General features: G+C 45.9%; 1 protein-coding gene across 1 annotated transcript; it reads right to left on the reverse strand.

Moving 5' to 3' along the window:
• Positions 1-6,021: 6,021 nt before the first annotated feature.
• Ncmap (non-compact myelin associated protein) lies at positions 6,022-17,578 on the reverse strand. The gene is made up of 4 exons (XM_033767626.1): positions 17,027-17,578; positions 11,855-11,940; positions 9,582-9,666; positions 6,022-7,479 (listed from the first exon to the last, which is right to left on the reverse strand). Exons 2-4 carry the CDS (start codon positions 11,931-11,933, stop codon positions 7,338-7,340), a joined length of 306 nt encoding a protein of 101 aa, XP_033623517.1. The 5' UTR covers positions 11,934-11,940; positions 17,027-17,578; the 3' UTR covers positions 6,022-7,337.
• Positions 17,579-17,781: the final 203 nt, after the last annotated feature.

The raw sequence follows: 17,781 nt of genomic DNA on the forward strand, positions 1-17,781 counted from the left end.
TGCTTCTGCAAGAGGGTTACGCAACACCTTAAACATTTTCTTATCACTAAGGATGTATTCTATGTTGTACTTGCATGTATTTATTTAAAAATATTTTTTTTTTGAGATAGGGTCTCACGGTGTAGCCCAGGCTGGCCTTGAACGCATGGCAATTCTCCTGCCTGAGCCACCTGAGTGCTAGGATTACAGGTGTGTATCAACAGGCCTGGCTGTAGTCTTTCCTCCTAGTGGTAAGCTCTTTCCCCTCCTCCTCCTCCTCCTTCCTCTTTATGTTCTGATAAATCAGAGATCATGTCTAATTTGCTGACCTTTTTTTTTTTGAGACAGGGTTTCACTATGTAGTTGAGACTGACCTATGTAGCCCAGCCTGGTGTCGAACTCACAGTGATCCTCCTGCCTCAGCCTCCCGAGTGCTGGGATTACAGGCGTGCACCACCATGCCCAGCAGTGCTGACCATTGTAACCCCAGTGCTTCATATGCACTTAAGAAAGTAGGCAGGAAAGAAAGATCACAGAAGAACTGAACATTCTTCTCAGTTCAGAAGTTTTAAACCTTTAGCAGGACATGGTGGCGCACGCCTGTAATCCCAGCACTCAGGAGGCTGAGGCAGGAGGATCGCCTTGAGTGCAAGGCCAGTCTGAGCTACAGTAGTGAGTTCAGGGCCAGCCTGGACTACATAGCAAGACCCTGTCTCAAAGAAAAAAATTTTTTTAAAAACTTTTAGGCCTTCAAAATTTAAGAAATGTCACAGTCTCTTATTTTGTTCCTGTTTACCCAGAAACAGGCAGATCCATAACCCCTCCCAATGAACGATACTTTTATATAATCATAATGTAAGCCACCACAAAAATATATATGTATACCCTCAGCTTTAGTATTCACAACATGGATTCTGTTATGTCTTCTCTGTTAGCCTTGAAAATGTATCTGGTTAGCCTCCACGTTCACATATGTATCCTGTTGTGTTATGCTTTTTTGGGGTACAGAGATTGAACTCCAGACCTTGCGCTTGCAAGGCAGACGGTGGAACCACTGAGCTAAATCCCCGGCCCTGTGCTATGCTATGTGACTATCCTGTTCTACTCCAATTTAAACTATTGTGTAAAACTCCCCCCACCCTTTTCTTTAATTTTGGGACCCAGGTCGTTATGGAGGGGGGACTTAGCTCCATTGGGCTGGCCAGTCAAATAAAGCTTTCCTCCATCTCTTTTGAGTGGGTTTGTCTTTCCCGGTCCAGGCTTCATACAAGTTTGACTCCTGCTTTTCTTTCTGCTATCATTTCTGGCCCAAGTACACAGATAGAGGCAATTATGGTAGAATGACCCCAAGTAAAGCAGGGAAAAGATCATCTTCCCAACAAGTGGTGCTTTATGAAGAAAAGGAATCATTTTATTTTTTTAACAAGGATAAATCTAAAAAATACAATGTTGAGTGAAATAAAACCCCCAAGCAACAGCCAGAAGAATGAACCCATCACCCCAGCGTTTCTGTGAGGTTAAGAAACATATGATGTTTTCATTCTGCTAGAGACACACAGAGCCATGTGGTAAACACACCAACAAATGGATGGGGACAATCAACGCACAGTTCCCGGCATTTAACCAAATGTTCTCCGATCATTTCAACATGTAGCTGATATAAAGATTATTAATGGGATGTTTTACATTCCTTTTTCCAAATTAAGTCCTCAAAAGCTCAGTTTTCACTTTACGCTCATGACACAGTCAGGAAGCCCCATATCCCACGGGCCCAGTAGCCGCAGGCTGCCAGGGGGAACTGCACTGGACAGGCGGGGTTGATGCACCTCAGGTTAGGGCCTATCAGGCCATCTGAGATTCTATATGATTTTGGGGGAAAATCATTTCACAATTAAATTATAGGGGCTGGGGATTTAGCTCAGTGATGCTGCCACCTGCCTTGCAAGCACAAGGTCCCAAATTCAATCCCTTGTACCAAAAAAAAAAAAAAAAAAAGTCTAGGTTAATTTGTTGCCAGGCATGGTGGTGCACATCTGTAATACCAGCACTTAGGAGGCTGAGGCAGGAAGATCGCTGTAAGTTGGAGACCAGCCTGGGCTACATAGTGAGTTCCAGGTCAGTCTCAACTACATAGTGAGACCCTGTCTCAAAAAACAAACAAGCAAAAGGGAGCTGGGTATGCTGGTATATGCCTGTAATCCCAGCACTAAGTAGGCTGAGACAGGAGGATTGCCACAAGTTCAAGGCCAGTTTGAGCTACAAAGTAAGACTCTGTCTTTAAAAAAAAAAAAAAAAGAGGGAGCATCTCTACCAATATTTTAGAAATAAAAAGGATTGTACAGAAACACTGAAAAATTGAATGCTACGTTAGACAAAATGGACAAATTCCTAAAAAGGCATAGATCACCAAAACCAATTTAAGAAGAAATAGAAAATGTGAATAGACCTATAACAATGTCTTGAATTATAATTTTACTTAAAACAACAAAAGTAATAAACAACAAAAGAAAAGCCCAGATCCAGGTGGCAGCACTGGTAAATTCTGTCAAACATTTAAAGTTAACACCAAAAATTACAAGAGGCAGGAACACTTCCCAGCTTACTCTAGGAAGTCAGTATTACTCTGAAACCCAAATCAGACAAAAACATCAAAAGAAAATAAAAGTACAGGGCCAGGGATTTAGCTCAGTGGCACTGTGGCTGCCTCAAAAGTGAAAGGACCTGTTTTGGATTTCTGGTCCAAAAAAAGGCAAAAAAACCTAACTACAGACCACTATAGTTTATGGACATAGATATGAAAACCAGGTGTGGGGAGGTACATGCCTGTAATCCCAGAACTCAGGAGCCCAACGCAGTAGGGTTGCCACGAGTATAAGGATCCTGTCTCAAAAAAAAAAAAAAAAAAGACTCAGGACCTGTGAAAATCAGTCTGTGTAATATATCATATTGGAAGAATAAAGGACAAAGGACATAAGCCATGTGATTATTTTCTTAATGGATGCAGAAAAAAGTATTTCATAAAATCCAGTGCCCTTTTCTGATAAAAACTCTTAAACTAGAAATAGAACTGAACTTCTCTAACTGAATACGGAGCTCATTGCTAATATTATACTTGGCAGTGAGAGACCTGCCTTCCCCTGAAATCAGGGAAGACAAGCATGGTTATTTTCAACACAGTGCTGGAAGTTACGAGCAGAGAAATTAGGCAAAGATAGAAGATATGATCAATGGAGAAACTCTAAAGACCCCATAATTCCTCCCAAAACCAGTGGGAGCTAATGAATTCAACAAATTACATTCTCTATACTAGCAATGGATAATTTGAAGAGGAAATGAAGAAAATTTCATTTAAGGGCCAGGGATTTAGCTCAGCGGTGCTGCTGCCTGCCTCACAAATTCAAGGTCCTGAGTTTGATTCCTGGTACCACAAAAAAAAAAAAAAAAAAAAAAAAAAAAAGCTTAAGATGGTAAAACTAAATTAAACAATAGATTTCACTCAATCCCTATCAAAATCCTGGTTGCCTTTTTTAAAAATTGCAAATCTGATACTAAAATTCATACAGAGATACACAGACCCAAATAGCCTAAAGTATTTTTAGAAAGAGAAACAAGGCTACAGGACAGAACGAAGTAGAAGGAGTTACACTTTCTGATTTTAAAATGTGCTATTAATCAACAAGTGTAATAAGTGGCATAGGAGTAGAAATATAGATCAGTAGAATAGGATTCAGGGTGTTTGAAGTCAGGATGGTGGTTAACCTTTGTGGGAGGAGAGCAGAGTAAAAGGAGGAAGAGGGAGGGAGGCCTCTGGGGTGGAGTAATGTTTTATTTCTTTTATCTTCATGTTGGTTATATGGGTGTGATCACTTCGTGAAAAAATGTTAAAGTATGAATATCTTAAGCTCTGCGTATCTGTGTTGTACTTTGATATTAAAAAAAAAAAACAACTTGCCGGGCATGGTGGCACATACCTGTAATCCCAGCACTCGGGAGGCTGAGGCAGGAGGATCCCTGGGAGTTGAGACCAGCCTGGGCTACATAGTGAGTTCCAGGTCAGACTCAACTACATAGTGAGACCCTGTCTCAAAAAACCAAAAAAAAAAAAAAAAAACCACACCCCAAAAAACTTTTAAAATCCTATCCATTCTTCTAGTTTTGTTTTGTTTTAGCTTTCATAGCATAAGGTGGTCTTGATTCTTACCTGCCTTTTTTCTTTTTCTTGGTAAAGGAGATCAAACTCGGGATCTTGCATTTGTGAGGCAGGATGCAGAACCACTGAGCTAAATCCCCAGCCCCTAGGTGGCCTTGATTCCTCAAGCAAAGGATTCCCTAAACACGGAAGTGGTCACCAAAAGAATGAAAACTGTTCCTTGCGTCACCAGGTTACCTCCCTGAACCTGTTTCCTCATCCACAAAACAGAGACAGTGATGGTCCCTACTGGTGGGGTTCTAAAGGGTCACGGGAGCTCCGGGGTATAAAGGGCCTGCCATGCCTGGTAGAGTAGGAACTTCCTTGTAGTTCGTGATAAACATAATTATTGGTAATTTGAAGTTCATGCGCTTATGGTCCCAGATGTCCTCATACCTCGACATCTCAACATCTCGTTTTTTGTTTTTTTTTTGGTACTGGGGATCGAACTCAGGTCCTTGAGGCTGCGCGGCAGGCCGTGGAAGCACCCAGTTAAATCCCCGGCCCGGTGAACACGGTTTCTAATACACAGCGAGCTCTGTGGGCAGCAGCACACCTTGGCCCTGAGCCTTTAGAAATCACACAGCGTGGGGCTGGGGATTTAGCCTGCCTGGCAAGCACAAGGTCCTGAATTTGATCCCCGGTAACAACAAAAAAAAAAAAAAAAAAAAAAAAAAAAGAAAGAAATCACAGTGCTCACGAAGACACAGGGTACTGCACAGGGCCTGCTTACATTGTCAGGAAAAGGAAGTGTTTAGAAAAGTTGTCTGTTAGCTCTAAATTTAGTTGAAATCAATGCAACACATATCTGATTTAAACCGCTTTTATTTTTAAACGTTTTTCTCTAAGTGTTTACTATGTTTCACGGATTCGGCGGCCAGATGAGGGCGCATCTGCTCAGTTAAGAAAAGCACCTGGTCAGAAACAAAAGGCTTAGCGCGTTACACCCGCCCGGAGGCCCGCCGGCTCCTGCGGGGCAGACACAGGTCTGCGCGCCTGTAGCAGCGCCTCAGCTGCCCCCTGAGAGCCCCTGCAGGCCGTTCATTGAGTTGCCTTCTTTAATAAAAAGACACAAAAATCCTTTTACTGTGGGCAGAGAAGCCTAGAACATTCTAGACAATTTTAGAAAAAAAAAAAAAAAAAAGAAAAGAGCAGAAAATGTGTCTGGGGATGTCTATGTTGGGGGTTTGAGCCCTCAAAGAAACAGATGCGCCCCGGTCCCCAAGCCCTTTCCCCTGGGGCCCCAGGCAGTAGGTGAAGCAGGAGCCCCTCCTGGGTGGGCTGAGCAACGGCTTCCGTGGCTCTGATCAGGGAAGCCCAAAGGATGGCGCCAAAGCAGCTGCACCCCCACTGTCAGTTCGGAAGCCAGATCTCCGCCCACCACACAAACTCCTGGACAAGGCTGTTCTTTTTGTTCAGTTTACAAAGGAACCGGTGCTTTTTTTTTTTAAAAGCCCAGGATGGCAGGGAAGAGTGATGTGACAGAAAGTTGGACTCTGGGTTCAGTGAAAACTGGTTGTGTCTCGTCTTTGCCACTTAGCAGCTGTGTGTATGACTCTGGGCAAGGATTTATGCTTCCTGGTTTGAAAATTCTCCTCTGTGAATGGGAAATAATCCCTCCCACGGTTATTGGGGAGGTCAAATCCTGTGAGCTAACTGATGTGAAAGCACCTTTCGGAGTGCCTGGTACTTGGTGAAATTTAAGCACAGAAAGAAGAGAAGATGGAGGAGGAGGAAGGGAGAATTTACTAATATTTCTCCGGAGCTATTTTGTTGTTGTTTTTGTTATTTTGAGACAGGGTCTCACTATGTAGTTGAGACTGACTTGGAACTCTCTATGTAGGTCTCAAACTCAACGATCCTCCTGCCTCAGCCTCCCGAGTGCTGGGATTACAGGTGTGGGCCACCACACCCGGCTTCTCCAGAGCTATTCAAGGGAGTTGTGCTTTGTTTGTTTATCCTGGGCACTGAACCCAGGGCCTTTGCACAATGCGCGCTGCCATTTTCTAAGCATCTTCTGGCACCAGGCATCATACGCAAAGTCTTACGCAGTCCTTGACTCAGAATAACTCAGGGAGGCAAATGCTGCCATTTTCCACTTCATGGTTAGAAACCGCAGGTGGAAAGACTGAGTCACTCGCCCAGGGCCACACACCAGAAAGTAGGGCTCGAAGGCAAGACTCCTTAACTCCAGAATGTTCCCCTTACCAGTAGGCTTGTCTCCAGCCTGGGAGTCAGAGCTCAGCTCTTGATAGATGTGGTCTGGGAACGTGTTGTCTAAAGTCTCTGCAAGGTGACCAGGAGGGTCAGAGACAGACAAGAGAGCTACCGTGTAACCAGTCTCTGAATACTGGTTCTGGGAGGGGAAGGGTTAGCAAGACTGTCGGAGCTTCTTGGGGAGCCAAGAAATGAGACTGAGGCAGGGTCCGACCTCCCAGAAGGAAGGACAGGAGGCGCCCTGACCAGCTACCAGGGTCAGTCGAGGCTCACAACAATGCAGCGAGCTTTTGTCCTAGGGGCCACCATTCTCAAGGTCACCCTGTGCCTTCTACTGACCCTTCACTAATGAAGCAGAAACCTCTCCATTTTTCTTGTAACTTTTCTTAAAGGGGGGAGAAAGGCGTGGACTAACCTCCGGTCGTCTAACAATCACCTAGTACTGGAAGCAGTTATAAACTGGCAGGTTGGCTTTCTGGTTAGTCTAAGTTTCCTTGCACCCGATCACGGGGGTGAGTGTTTCGCTCTGCAAAGCTGTAGATTTGGCATTTAATCTGAGATGCGCCCAGTGGCAGACACGTTCCCTGAGTCCCAGAGTCAGGACTCCATGTCTGTCCGCCGCCTGCCTGCACGCTTGTCTCTGTCTAGCTACATTTGTGAGGAGACAGCCCGACCCATGTCAGCGGATTTGCAGCAGAACTCTGCCTCATCGGGGTAATGCAATCATGTTCCGCAGCTTCTCAAGAGGGTGGCAGCAGGGACGCGGACACAGTCAGGGTGGGGCAGGGCGGGACAAGTTAAGGACTGCCTGAAGCCTTGGGGACTTTATGAAAGATGGCTGATGGCCTGACCGGAAGGAACGCATAGCGAGGCCACCAGAGGATGTGCTTCCGGGTCTCCGCTCTGGAGAAAGCTCTTCGGACAGTGGCAGGGAGGGTGGCGGCGACAGGAGTCACCGAGTCTCTGCGTGGAGGTCAACAGGGCTGAAGGCCACCGTTGTGGGCCGCTGGCAGCTGTTGCTGTTTGGGTCCATGGCAGAAGGAGCAACTGGCTTGGGGCCCTTGGGCTCCAGCTCACGCCTTGTCCTCATCTTCCTGTAATGACACAGACACACAGGGTTGAGTTTCCTCCCTCCCCTGCCGTGGGGAAAGGGCTCCGTGTCAAAGAGATGAATGCAGATCACCGTGAACTCACTGCTTAACTGCCAGCCATGGAATTTTACCACCGGAAGAGAACTCAGACATCAACTAGATTTTTGGTTTAGCTTAGCTTAGATATTTAATTTAAAAAATACATTTAATTTTATTTGTTCCTATCAATGAATAAGTACACTTTCCGATAAATGGCTATATTAAAGACAAAATGAAAATATCACAGTACGTATTTTCTGTTAAAAGTTTTAGTGCGAGTTAAAGTTTGCAGGATAATTATGCTTTTTAGATTTATTGCTAGAAATATTTAAGAGCTTTTTACAGAGTTGAGGAGCCATGTACTTAAAACATGTGTCCTGTCAGCTGGGCGTGGTGGTGCATGCCTGTAGTCCCAGCACCTGGGAGGCTGAGGCCGGAGGATCGCTGTGAGTTCGAGATCAGCCTGGGCTACACAATGAGTTCCAGGTCAGTCTCAACTATATAGTGAAACTGTCTCAAAAAAACCAAAAAAACCCATGTATCCTGTCTTCATTTTTCATACACCATAACTAACAATTATGAATTCTAATGACTGCATATTTCACCTTATTACCATATCATAATTCTTCTCCCCCTTTGGCACTTTTTTTTTTTTTTGGTACCAGGGATCAAACTCGGGTCCTTGTGCTTCCCAGGCAGGGTTTTTTGTTTTCTGTTTTTTGAGACAGGGTCTCACTATGTAGTTGAGACTGATCTGGAACTCACTATGCAGCCCAGGCTGGTCTTGAACTCACAGCGATCCTCCTGCTTCAGCCTCCCGAGTGCTGGGACTACAGGTGTGGGCCGCCACGCCCCACCCCAGGCAGGTCTTTTTCTTAAAAACTTCAAATTCTACTGTGCTTGACCACGGCGATCCTCCTGCTTCAGCCTCCCGAGTGCTGGGACTACAGGTGTGGGCCGCCACGCCCCACCCCAGGCAGGTCTTTTTCTTAAAAACTTCAAATTCTCAAAGAAGTTGCACAAATAGTTCAATTAATACCCCAAATCCTTCACTGAACAATTCAACCAATTGTTAAGTTCTCCTGCTCTCTCCCTCTCCCTTGTCATGCACGCATGCATAAACACACAGTTTTGTTGTTTTTTTTTTTTTACTGGAGATTGGACCCAGGGAGTGCTGAGCTATATCCCCAGTTTTTAAAACAATTTTTTTTGAGACAAAATCTTGCTAAATTGCCCAGAATGTCCTTGAACTTGTGATCCTCCTGCTTCAACCTCCTGAGTAGCTGAGATTATAAGTGTCGTCTACTATACTCATGCAGGCAAAGTTTTTTAAAAAAATCCCGAACCATCTGTAAACTAGAAGCTACTTTATTCCTATATACTCTTAAGAACAAGGGCGTCTCCAATATATTCATAATGCAGTCATCACATTTCCAGGCCTTCCACTGTTTTATTTTCTTCTTCTTTGAGACAGGGTCTCATTATACAGTCCAGGCTGGCCTTGAACTCACTATGTAGTCCAGGCTGGCCTCAATCTTGGGGGGGGCAGCGTTCTCCTGACTCAGCCTCCTGAGGGCTGGGATTATAGGTGTGAGCCACCATGGCCCTTCCATTGTAAGAGTGACAAAATTGAGACAGAATAAATAATTTATCAGGTTTTGAAAGACCCAAGGCAGAACCCTGGCATCTCAGTTCTGAGCCCAGGTACCAGTGCAAGCAGTGTGAGGTGCGTGGGGTCTTCTCCCAGACTACAGCCTCGCAAAGGGGTTCAGAGCTCTAGCAATGACGTAGTGCAACGAAGGCAGACATTTGGGTTTGATGCCTTCCTGGTTTGGGAAAGACCCAAATAAAATCCTAAAGATTTGAAAAATCGTGTTTAATGTTACTGTTATTATTATTATTACTACATGTAACAGTGGGAGCATTTTCTTTGAAACCAGATAGACTGGGTTTAAATCCCAGCTCTGCTAATGAGGGCTGCGCAACCCGTGGCCTGGGACTTCCACTTCCTGGGCCTGTCTCCAAATGAGAGGACCAGGCAGCTCCAGAGCCCGGGGCGCCCGTACCTGTTGTACATCTTCAGCAGGATCACAACCGCGGTGAAGATGACGAGGACGACCACCACGACCGCAGCGACAACGGCTCCGGCACCTAGAGGGGACAGCCCAGGAGGGCGCATGTGTAGGCTGAATGGGGCCCAGGACGGCGCCTGGGGACCCCACCAGTCAGGGGAAGGAGGAGCCTTGCTGATGACCGGGTCCGTGGCCCCTCAGCAGTGGCCACGCACCCCTCACCCACCAGATGGGCTCGCCTGGCATCTGCCAAACTCTGTCCTAGGAGGAGCTCCATTCCCATCGGCCCCAGCAAAGCTTCAAATGGACAAGCGAATCGCTGCCCTGCTTTTGTCTGTTTTGAGACAGGGCCTTACTATACGGTCCAGGCTGGCCTCGAACTGGCAATACTTTTACTGCCTCAGCCTCCAGAGTGCTGGAATTACAGGTGCGCACCATCTTGGGCAGCCTCCTTGTTTTTTGTTTTTTTTGTTTTTGTTTTCCTGTACCAGGGATCAAACTCAGGACCTTGTGTTTTCAAGGCAGGCCCGGTGTCCCTGAGCTGCATCCCCAGCCGCTCCTTAGTTTTGCTAATACAAGTTATGTTTGCATATTAAATGTCTATTAATATTTGTAAAATAACTTATTAATCCTATGTCTGAAAAGTCCGTCCTGAGAAAATATTCCTAAATGTGGAAAATAGGTACTTGGTAAAAATATAACCATCTTCCACACACTATTTTATACTGAGCTCATAACCATGTTTCCATGTAATTGCCTTTTCCTTCATGACTTTCTGTTTTCTTTTTCTTTTTGCAGTCCTGGGGATTGAACCCAAGGTCTTGTGCATGCTAAGCAGATACAGATGGGGCTGGGGATTTAGCTCAGCGGCGCCCTGCCTTCCTTCAAAGCACAAGGTCCTGAGTTTGATCCTCAGTACAAAAAGAAAACAGAAAGAAAGAAAGAGCAAGTACAAATAGTCCTCACTTAATGATGTACCAATTTAACAACCAAGGGATGCTGTTTGGATGTATGACCCACTTTTTTTTTTAGTACAGTTCTGTACATCTTGTGGGGGAATACAGTATACCTTGTTTATATAGTACTGTAGTTTTTGCTGATTATACTGCATAGTGCAGTACTGTAGTTTTATGTTGTGCTATCATTATAGTACTGCATGTAAGAGTTAAGCAAATAAGCCAGATATAGTGACGCACATCTATAATCCCAGCATTGTGGAGGCTGAGGCAGGAGGGACATGGTGAATTTCAAGTCAGCCTGGGTTCCATAATGAGTTCTGCTCCCTGGCACAGGGCTGGTGACATCAGTCTGTGTGCACCTGGTGACAACTTACCCGCCTTATGATTTGGGCACTTTTGTGAATGTATATAAGCCTTTCTAAAATGCCAGTTATTTGCGAAGTTTGGTAGCCCTACTCAGGAGGGTGCAATAGCCCAGTGAAAAGCCATTACTTTTGGTAAAGTAAAAACAGTTACTCCCACCTGGTTGACAGTTGCTGTCCCATCCCGGACCGCCCCTCAGAGCTGCCTGGATCTTGGTGGGGGCAGGATAGCCCGGTGTGCCCTGTCCTGAGAGCCACCCTGCTGGGTCTCCACGGAAGGTGACTGGTCTCCTGCCCTTAATCTGGCCACCCAAAGGTAAAGAGTCTGGGGCTGGGGGAGAGGGGAGAAAGGCACCCAACCATCTCCCTCCCTATATAGTCAGTTTGTTTTCTGCATAGCTGTCTTCAAGTTTTTCATTCGAAATGTCTTTGTTCCTGGCAAATATCTCCCCAAGAGATCATTTCTAATTTATAAGGTGATGGGAAGGTGTTCTGCCCTGCAAAAATAGTATGAAAGGAGTGATATTGCATAGGGACCTATTTAGAGACATCTTAAAGGAGGTTCAAATTCCCATTGACCTCTAGACCCCAAGACTCCACAGTAAAAGTAAGAGTAACAGCCGTAGCAGGGTCTCTAAGAATGGTGCCGTTAGGTACTGAGTACACACCGAGGCCATAGGGCTGTTCTAAGGTCTTTACATGAATTAGTGATCTCTTCAAGTTCGATTCAGACAGCTATTTTACGTGGCAGCTTCATGAATATCCTCATCTCATAGATGAGGAAACTGAGGCCCAGTGCACAGAAATCTTGTGTTCAGGGCCACGCAGTGGGCAAGTGCTGGACCTGGGTCAGCACGGAGAGCCTGCACTCTGTCTCCAGGACCCAAGTGGACCCTGACACTTCTCCCGCCCACCTTCCCCTGCCTTCAAGCCATGTTGACCTTACTCTTATAGAGGAAGTCTTCCCCCCGCGTGGTCATGTTCAACGGAAAGGTGGTGTCCCCCAAAACGGTAGGTGTGGTCATCTTGACCCTGGTGAGAAGAAAGAAGAAATTTTGCTTAAAACCAGAGTAAACCTTATTATTCCTGTACGACACCTCTTTTGGTCTTTGGATGACTGGAATAGTCACACATGCAGTTTGTTCTTGACAGCAAGTAAATGTGAGGTCCATGACTAAATACTGGGGTGGGGGGAGATTACAAATGATACCCAAGATTTCCAAGGAACTTCATTTTTAGCTCCATTCAACAGTACAATGGACCCCTGAAATTCACAGCGGTTATGTTCCTAGAGCAGCTGCGAATTGTGAAAAATCTTGAATTTCAGATATGCTCAGAAAAGTGCCTATTTTCATAGTTTTTTTTTTCAGCTTTAATTGAGTTTATTGGTACATTTTAGGGATACAGTAGGATCTTGTACCTCTACATGACAAGTCTTGATTCTTATTTTTTTCCCTTTACCTCTGCCCTCTAGTTTAAACCCTAAATTTTTTTGTTTGTTTGTTTTGAGACAGGGTCTCACTACGTAGTTGAGACTGACCTGGAACTCACTATGCAGCCCAGGCTGGTCTCGAGCTCACAGCGATCCTCCTGCCTCAGCCTCCTGAGTGCTGGGATTACAGGCTTGCACCACCACGCCCGGCCAAACCCTAAATATTTTCATAGTTTAAACCCTAAATATCCTGCAGTCAGGTAATTTAATCTAATAAGATACTCTATTAATAAACCCTGAGAAGGTGCAGAGTGTTTGGGTTGCATCTTAAGGATCCTAGGGCTTTAAGAAGGACAAAACCGAGAAAACTGAAGATGGCTAGTGCGGCGGAGGAGTGCGGGGTGCACCAGAGATGGTTACAGGGCAGCAGCTAATCAGCAGCGAGGAGAATTTAACGCTCTCGAATCGGTTACTTGCGAACCTCCAGCCCCGCCCCCAACCGCGAAGGGTATTTGCGGTTTCTGTGAAATTGCCGGGGTTTTCATAAACAATTATTGTTAGGTTCCAAGGAAAAATCCTCCAAGGACTGAGGCTGCGAACCGCGGCTTCACAGGGGGTGTATACTGTATTCACCCAGTTCCTACGAGATGGCTCAGCTCGTCTGCGTCGGTGGTGTAGTGGTGAGGACAGCTGCCTTCCAAAATGGCTCATCTGATCTAGAAACCCAGCGAGCTAAGGTTCCGTTTGCTATGTTGCTGATGAAAGCGAAGTCCCCAAAGCTAGGCGGAGCCCCAAGCCTTCCTGATAGAATTTCACCTGGGCTGTGTGCAATGTACTGGGAAAGCCCCTCTGCCTACACCGTGAGGGATGGACATCGTTGGGGCACAAGAAGGAAAAGAACAAAAGCACAGAGTCCTCGGTGGGGGTCGGCGCATCATCCACCTGTCTCATTCAGGCCTCTCAGTCGCTGAGAAGCAGCCATCACTCACGTTTTGCTGCTGAAGCTGAGGATGGTGGAATGAGTTGACCAAGACGAGGGAGGGCTTAGACTCAAACACTCCAAGTGTACCAGTACCTTTGCCCCCTTGACACTATGAGGAATCAAAACTCACAATCCTGAGCCGGGCGTGGTGGCGCACACCTGTAATCCCAGCACTGGGAAGGCTGAGGCAGGAGGATCACTGAGTTCGAGACCAGCCCGGGCTACATAGTGAGTTCCAGATCAGTCTCAACTACATAGTGACCCTGTCTCAAAACAAAACAAAACAAAACAAAAAAACCCACAAAAAACTCACAATCCTAAACCATGCCATTGTGTGCACCTATAATGCTGGAGGAGGCTGAGGCAGGAGGATGGCTTGAGCTCAGGAATTCGAGACGAGCCTGGGCAACGTAGTGAGAATCTGTCTCAGAAAAGAAAGAAAGAAAGAAAGAAAATCCGAATCCTACAATATTATACTGGAGGGGTGAACCAGCGAATGTGTGGTTAATGCAATGTCATGCTACCACAAGGAAGTGTTGGGGTCCTCCACCAAGAGTTATATATATAGCAGTTACACGACAATTATAAGTAATTGCTCTTAACTACAGGGATTAAGAGAAAAAGAAAGAAAAACAGATTTTTTTTTTTCAATTCAGAGTCTTGCTATGTTACAACTCCTGCACTCAAATGATCTTTCTGCCTCAGCCTCCCAGGTGCGTGGCACCATTCCTGGCTATGAACCACCATCTCGGGTACACTTTCCCTGCAGCTGCAGACAACATGGAAGCCCATGGCGGTGGCGGCGTCTATGTCAAGAGCATTATCCAGGCCTGTGGTAACTCGAGACATCGTGAGGCCTCGGCACAGCTGCTCCATCTTCTGGAGAAGAGGCAGTCTATACGTCACAAAATATTTGTGCATATATTTATTTTATTTTTAAATAAAATAAAATAAAGGGCTGGGGATTTAGCTCAGTGGTTCTGCTGCCTGCCTCTCAAGTGCGAGGTCCTGAGTTCGATTCCTTGTATCAAAAAATTCATTTTTTCTTAAATAAAATAAAAACCTGACCTCTTCACACCTGCAAACCTGTCTACCTGCCTGGCCTTCTGGGCTCCCCACTGTCTTGCTTTTTTTTTTGGTATGGGGGTCAAACTTGGGACCTTGCACTTTTGAAGCAGGCATTGGAAACATTGAGCTAAATCCCCGTCCCCCACTGTCTTAACGGTAAGAAAAAATGTTTAGTACTGTGGATTCAGGCTATATCCCCAACCCTTTTAATATTTGTATTTATTTTGGGTTTTTTTTTTTGCTTTGTTTTGTTTTTCATTAAGTTTATCGGTACATTTAAAGCAAACAATACGATAGGCTATATCCCCAACCCTTTTAATATTTGTATTTATTTTGGGTTTTTTTTTTTTTGCTTTGTTTTGTTTTTCATTAAGTTTATCGGTACATTTAAAGCAAACAATACGGTTACATTCATCGTTGGGCTCTTGTGCCTTTACATGATGTGCCCTGGTTCTCATTTTTTCTCCATACCCCTGCCCTCTCTTCACCCACTTCACCCTTCCCTTCTCTGTTTACAAAGACTTTGTTTCCATTTTTTTCACATTTTTTCTTTTTCCTTATTTCCTTTCCCCTCCCCTTCCCACTTCCCCTAAAACCATTTTCTTCCTATTTCACACTCCCAATTATACCATTTGAACATTTAGTTTTTCACACCAGAGAAACTATTTGGTATTTTCTCAAGTGTGTTCTATTTGCTTCACTTAAGAGTATGGCCTCAATGTGCATCCATTTAGCTATAAATGTTTCTAGTTTCTCATTCTTTATGGCTGAGTAGTACTCCATTTTATAGAAAAACCACCTCTTCTTTATCCAGTCTCCAAATGATGGGCAAATGGGCTGTTTCCAAGTTTTAGCTATTACAACTGTGCCACTATAAACATGGGTGCGCATATATCGATGTGATATGATTCTTTTAATTCTTTTGGAAAGATACCCAGCAGAGGGATGACTGGGTCAAATGGAACCTCTAGGCCCAGCTCTTTGAGGTGTTTCCATATTGATTTCCACAGTGGTTGCACCAGTCTGCACTCCCACCAACAATGGAGAAGGGTTCCTTTCTCCCCACAGCCCCGCCAGCATTTGTTATTGGTTGATTTCTTGATAGCAGCCATTCTTTCTGGGGTAAGGTGTTTTTTGTTTTGTTTTGTTTTTTTGAGACAGGGTCTCACTATGTACTTCAGGCTGGCCTTGAACTCACAGTGCTCCTCCTGCCTCAGCCTCTTGAGTGCTGGGATTACAGGGATGTGCCACCACGCCTGTCCCCCCACCCCCTTTTTTTTGTACTGGGGATTGAACTCAAGACCTTGCATTTTTGAGGCAGGTGGTGGCACTACTCAGCTAAACCCCCAACCTCCTGGCCCCTTTTAATATTTTTATTTTGAGACATAGTTTCACTAATTTTCCCAGGTTGGGATCCTTCTGCCTCAGCTTCCCAAAGTGCTGGGATTATGGATTGTGCCACCATAATTGGCTAAGAACGTTAAAATTATAATATTAATATTCAATAGCAGTCCATGCATCTATCAGTCAGGCTTAACAAATATTTAGTTATATTTTCATCGGGGTTCTTGTTTGTTCGTTTGGCGGACTCGGGATTGAACTCGGGTCTTCTATGTTGAACTATAACCCTGCTATTTTTTTATACTGGGATCAAACTTGGGACCTTGTGCTTGCAAGGTGGGTAGCAGCACCCCTGAGCTAAATCCCCGGGCCCTGCTCTTTTTGTTTTTTTAGTTAATACTTTATACTCAGCCTCCTAGGTGGAGATTATGGGTGTATACCACCACACCGGCATGAATTCTTTACTTTAAAAAAATGAGATGAAGCCGGGACTGGTATTGAACTGAGGACCTTGCCCTTGTGAGGCAGGTGCAGTGCCACTGAGCTAAATCTTTTGCCCATATTCTTGTAATAGTTTTTTTTTGGGGGGTGGGTACCAAACCCCCAGCCCCACATTCTTGTTCTTTTTTTTTTGAGACAGGGTCTTGCTATGTGGTTCAGGCTGGCCTTGAATTCACTGTGTAGTCCAAGATGGCCTTGAATTCATGGTGGTCCTCCTGCCTCAGCCTCCTGAGTGCTGGGCTTACAGGTATGTGCCACCTTTATGCCTGGCTTTGTAATTCCTTTTTAAAACAGAAACATACGTAGATGGGCACTGACCAAAGGTCACTTAGTGAGAGAGATGTGACACGATCATTATATAACCCAAAGGGATATATCCGTGGTTAACCCAATATGCACACCAAAAACAAGCCAACAACAAAACAGCTGTCACCTGCCATGACCTTGTGCCAGATATTTCTTAACCAGTTAGCAAAACGCCTTTAAGACAGGGTTTCCTTTCCCTTCATTTTATTACTTTTTTTTTTTCTTTTTGGTACCAGGGATCGAACTTGGCTCCTTGTGCTTTCGAGGCAGGCGCTGAGCTAAATCCCCGACCCTCCCTTCATTTTTAGTGCAGACTCCGACACTTGGGGTCGTAATGCTCCCCCTCCGTCACCGTGCAGCGTGCAGCCTGCACAGCTGACATTTGAACCTAGGTCTTGCAAACTGCAAAGCCCGTGCCACCTGGCCCCTGAGACGCCCCAGTCACCGCAAGCATCCACGCACACAAACATGCGAGCACAAGCACTGACCAGAGATGCTGCCAGCCGCGGTCACAGGACCCAGGCTCCTCCGCAGGTCCCTCAGGGGTGACCTCCTGGGTTCTGAGCTCCCGGTGCAGGCTCTGTCTGGGGTGGACCCAGTTCCTCCTCTTGCTGGGAGAAGAGTGAGCGATCCCGGGGCAGATCTTGCCTCATCCCAGGCGGCAGGCTCTCAATGACATCTCTGTTCCTGCCATCAGAGAAGGTGGGAGGGAGGGTGGTGGAGCGGCGAAGCCGAAGATGTGGGAGTTGTCGTGCGTGGGCCCCAGCGCCTGCCAGCGAAGTCCAGTAGTGTGGGGTACCCGGGAAAGGGGACCGGGGAGGGTGAGGCTGGCTTCAGAGACCGTTTCATTGAATAACAGCAAAAATGACAGCGCACTCCGTGCTTGCGTGAGTGAACTCATTTAATCCTCAGACCTGTAATCCGGGAAGGACGGTGCAGGCGATGGGAACTTGCTACAGAGAAGACGGGGTTCGGAATGGAGCAGAGACCCCTCCAGAGTTCACAAGGCTAACGTGACAAGCATCCTGGGTAGAACTCAAGCCGGGGTCTGTCTGATTTCACGGGCCTCCTCTGTGAGCCCTCCCAAAGAATGCCAAGAGGTACAGGGGGAGAGAAAACCCACACAGGCTGGGGCTCAGCGGGCAGAGCCAGTGCCCTTGCCCTGGGCTCCTGACCCCGACTCCCACCCGAATGGTCCCTGCCCTTGGCCTCTCTCTGACTCTGTCTTCAGCCAAGCTCCAGT

Source organism: Fukomys damarensis, unplaced genomic scaffold (genome assembly GCF_012274545.1).
Source record: "Fukomys damarensis isolate Sample0158 unplaced genomic scaffold, DMR_v1.0_HiC HiC_scaffold_23, whole genome shotgun sequence".
NCBI lineage: Eukaryota > Metazoa > Chordata > Mammalia > Rodentia > Bathyergidae > Fukomys > Fukomys damarensis.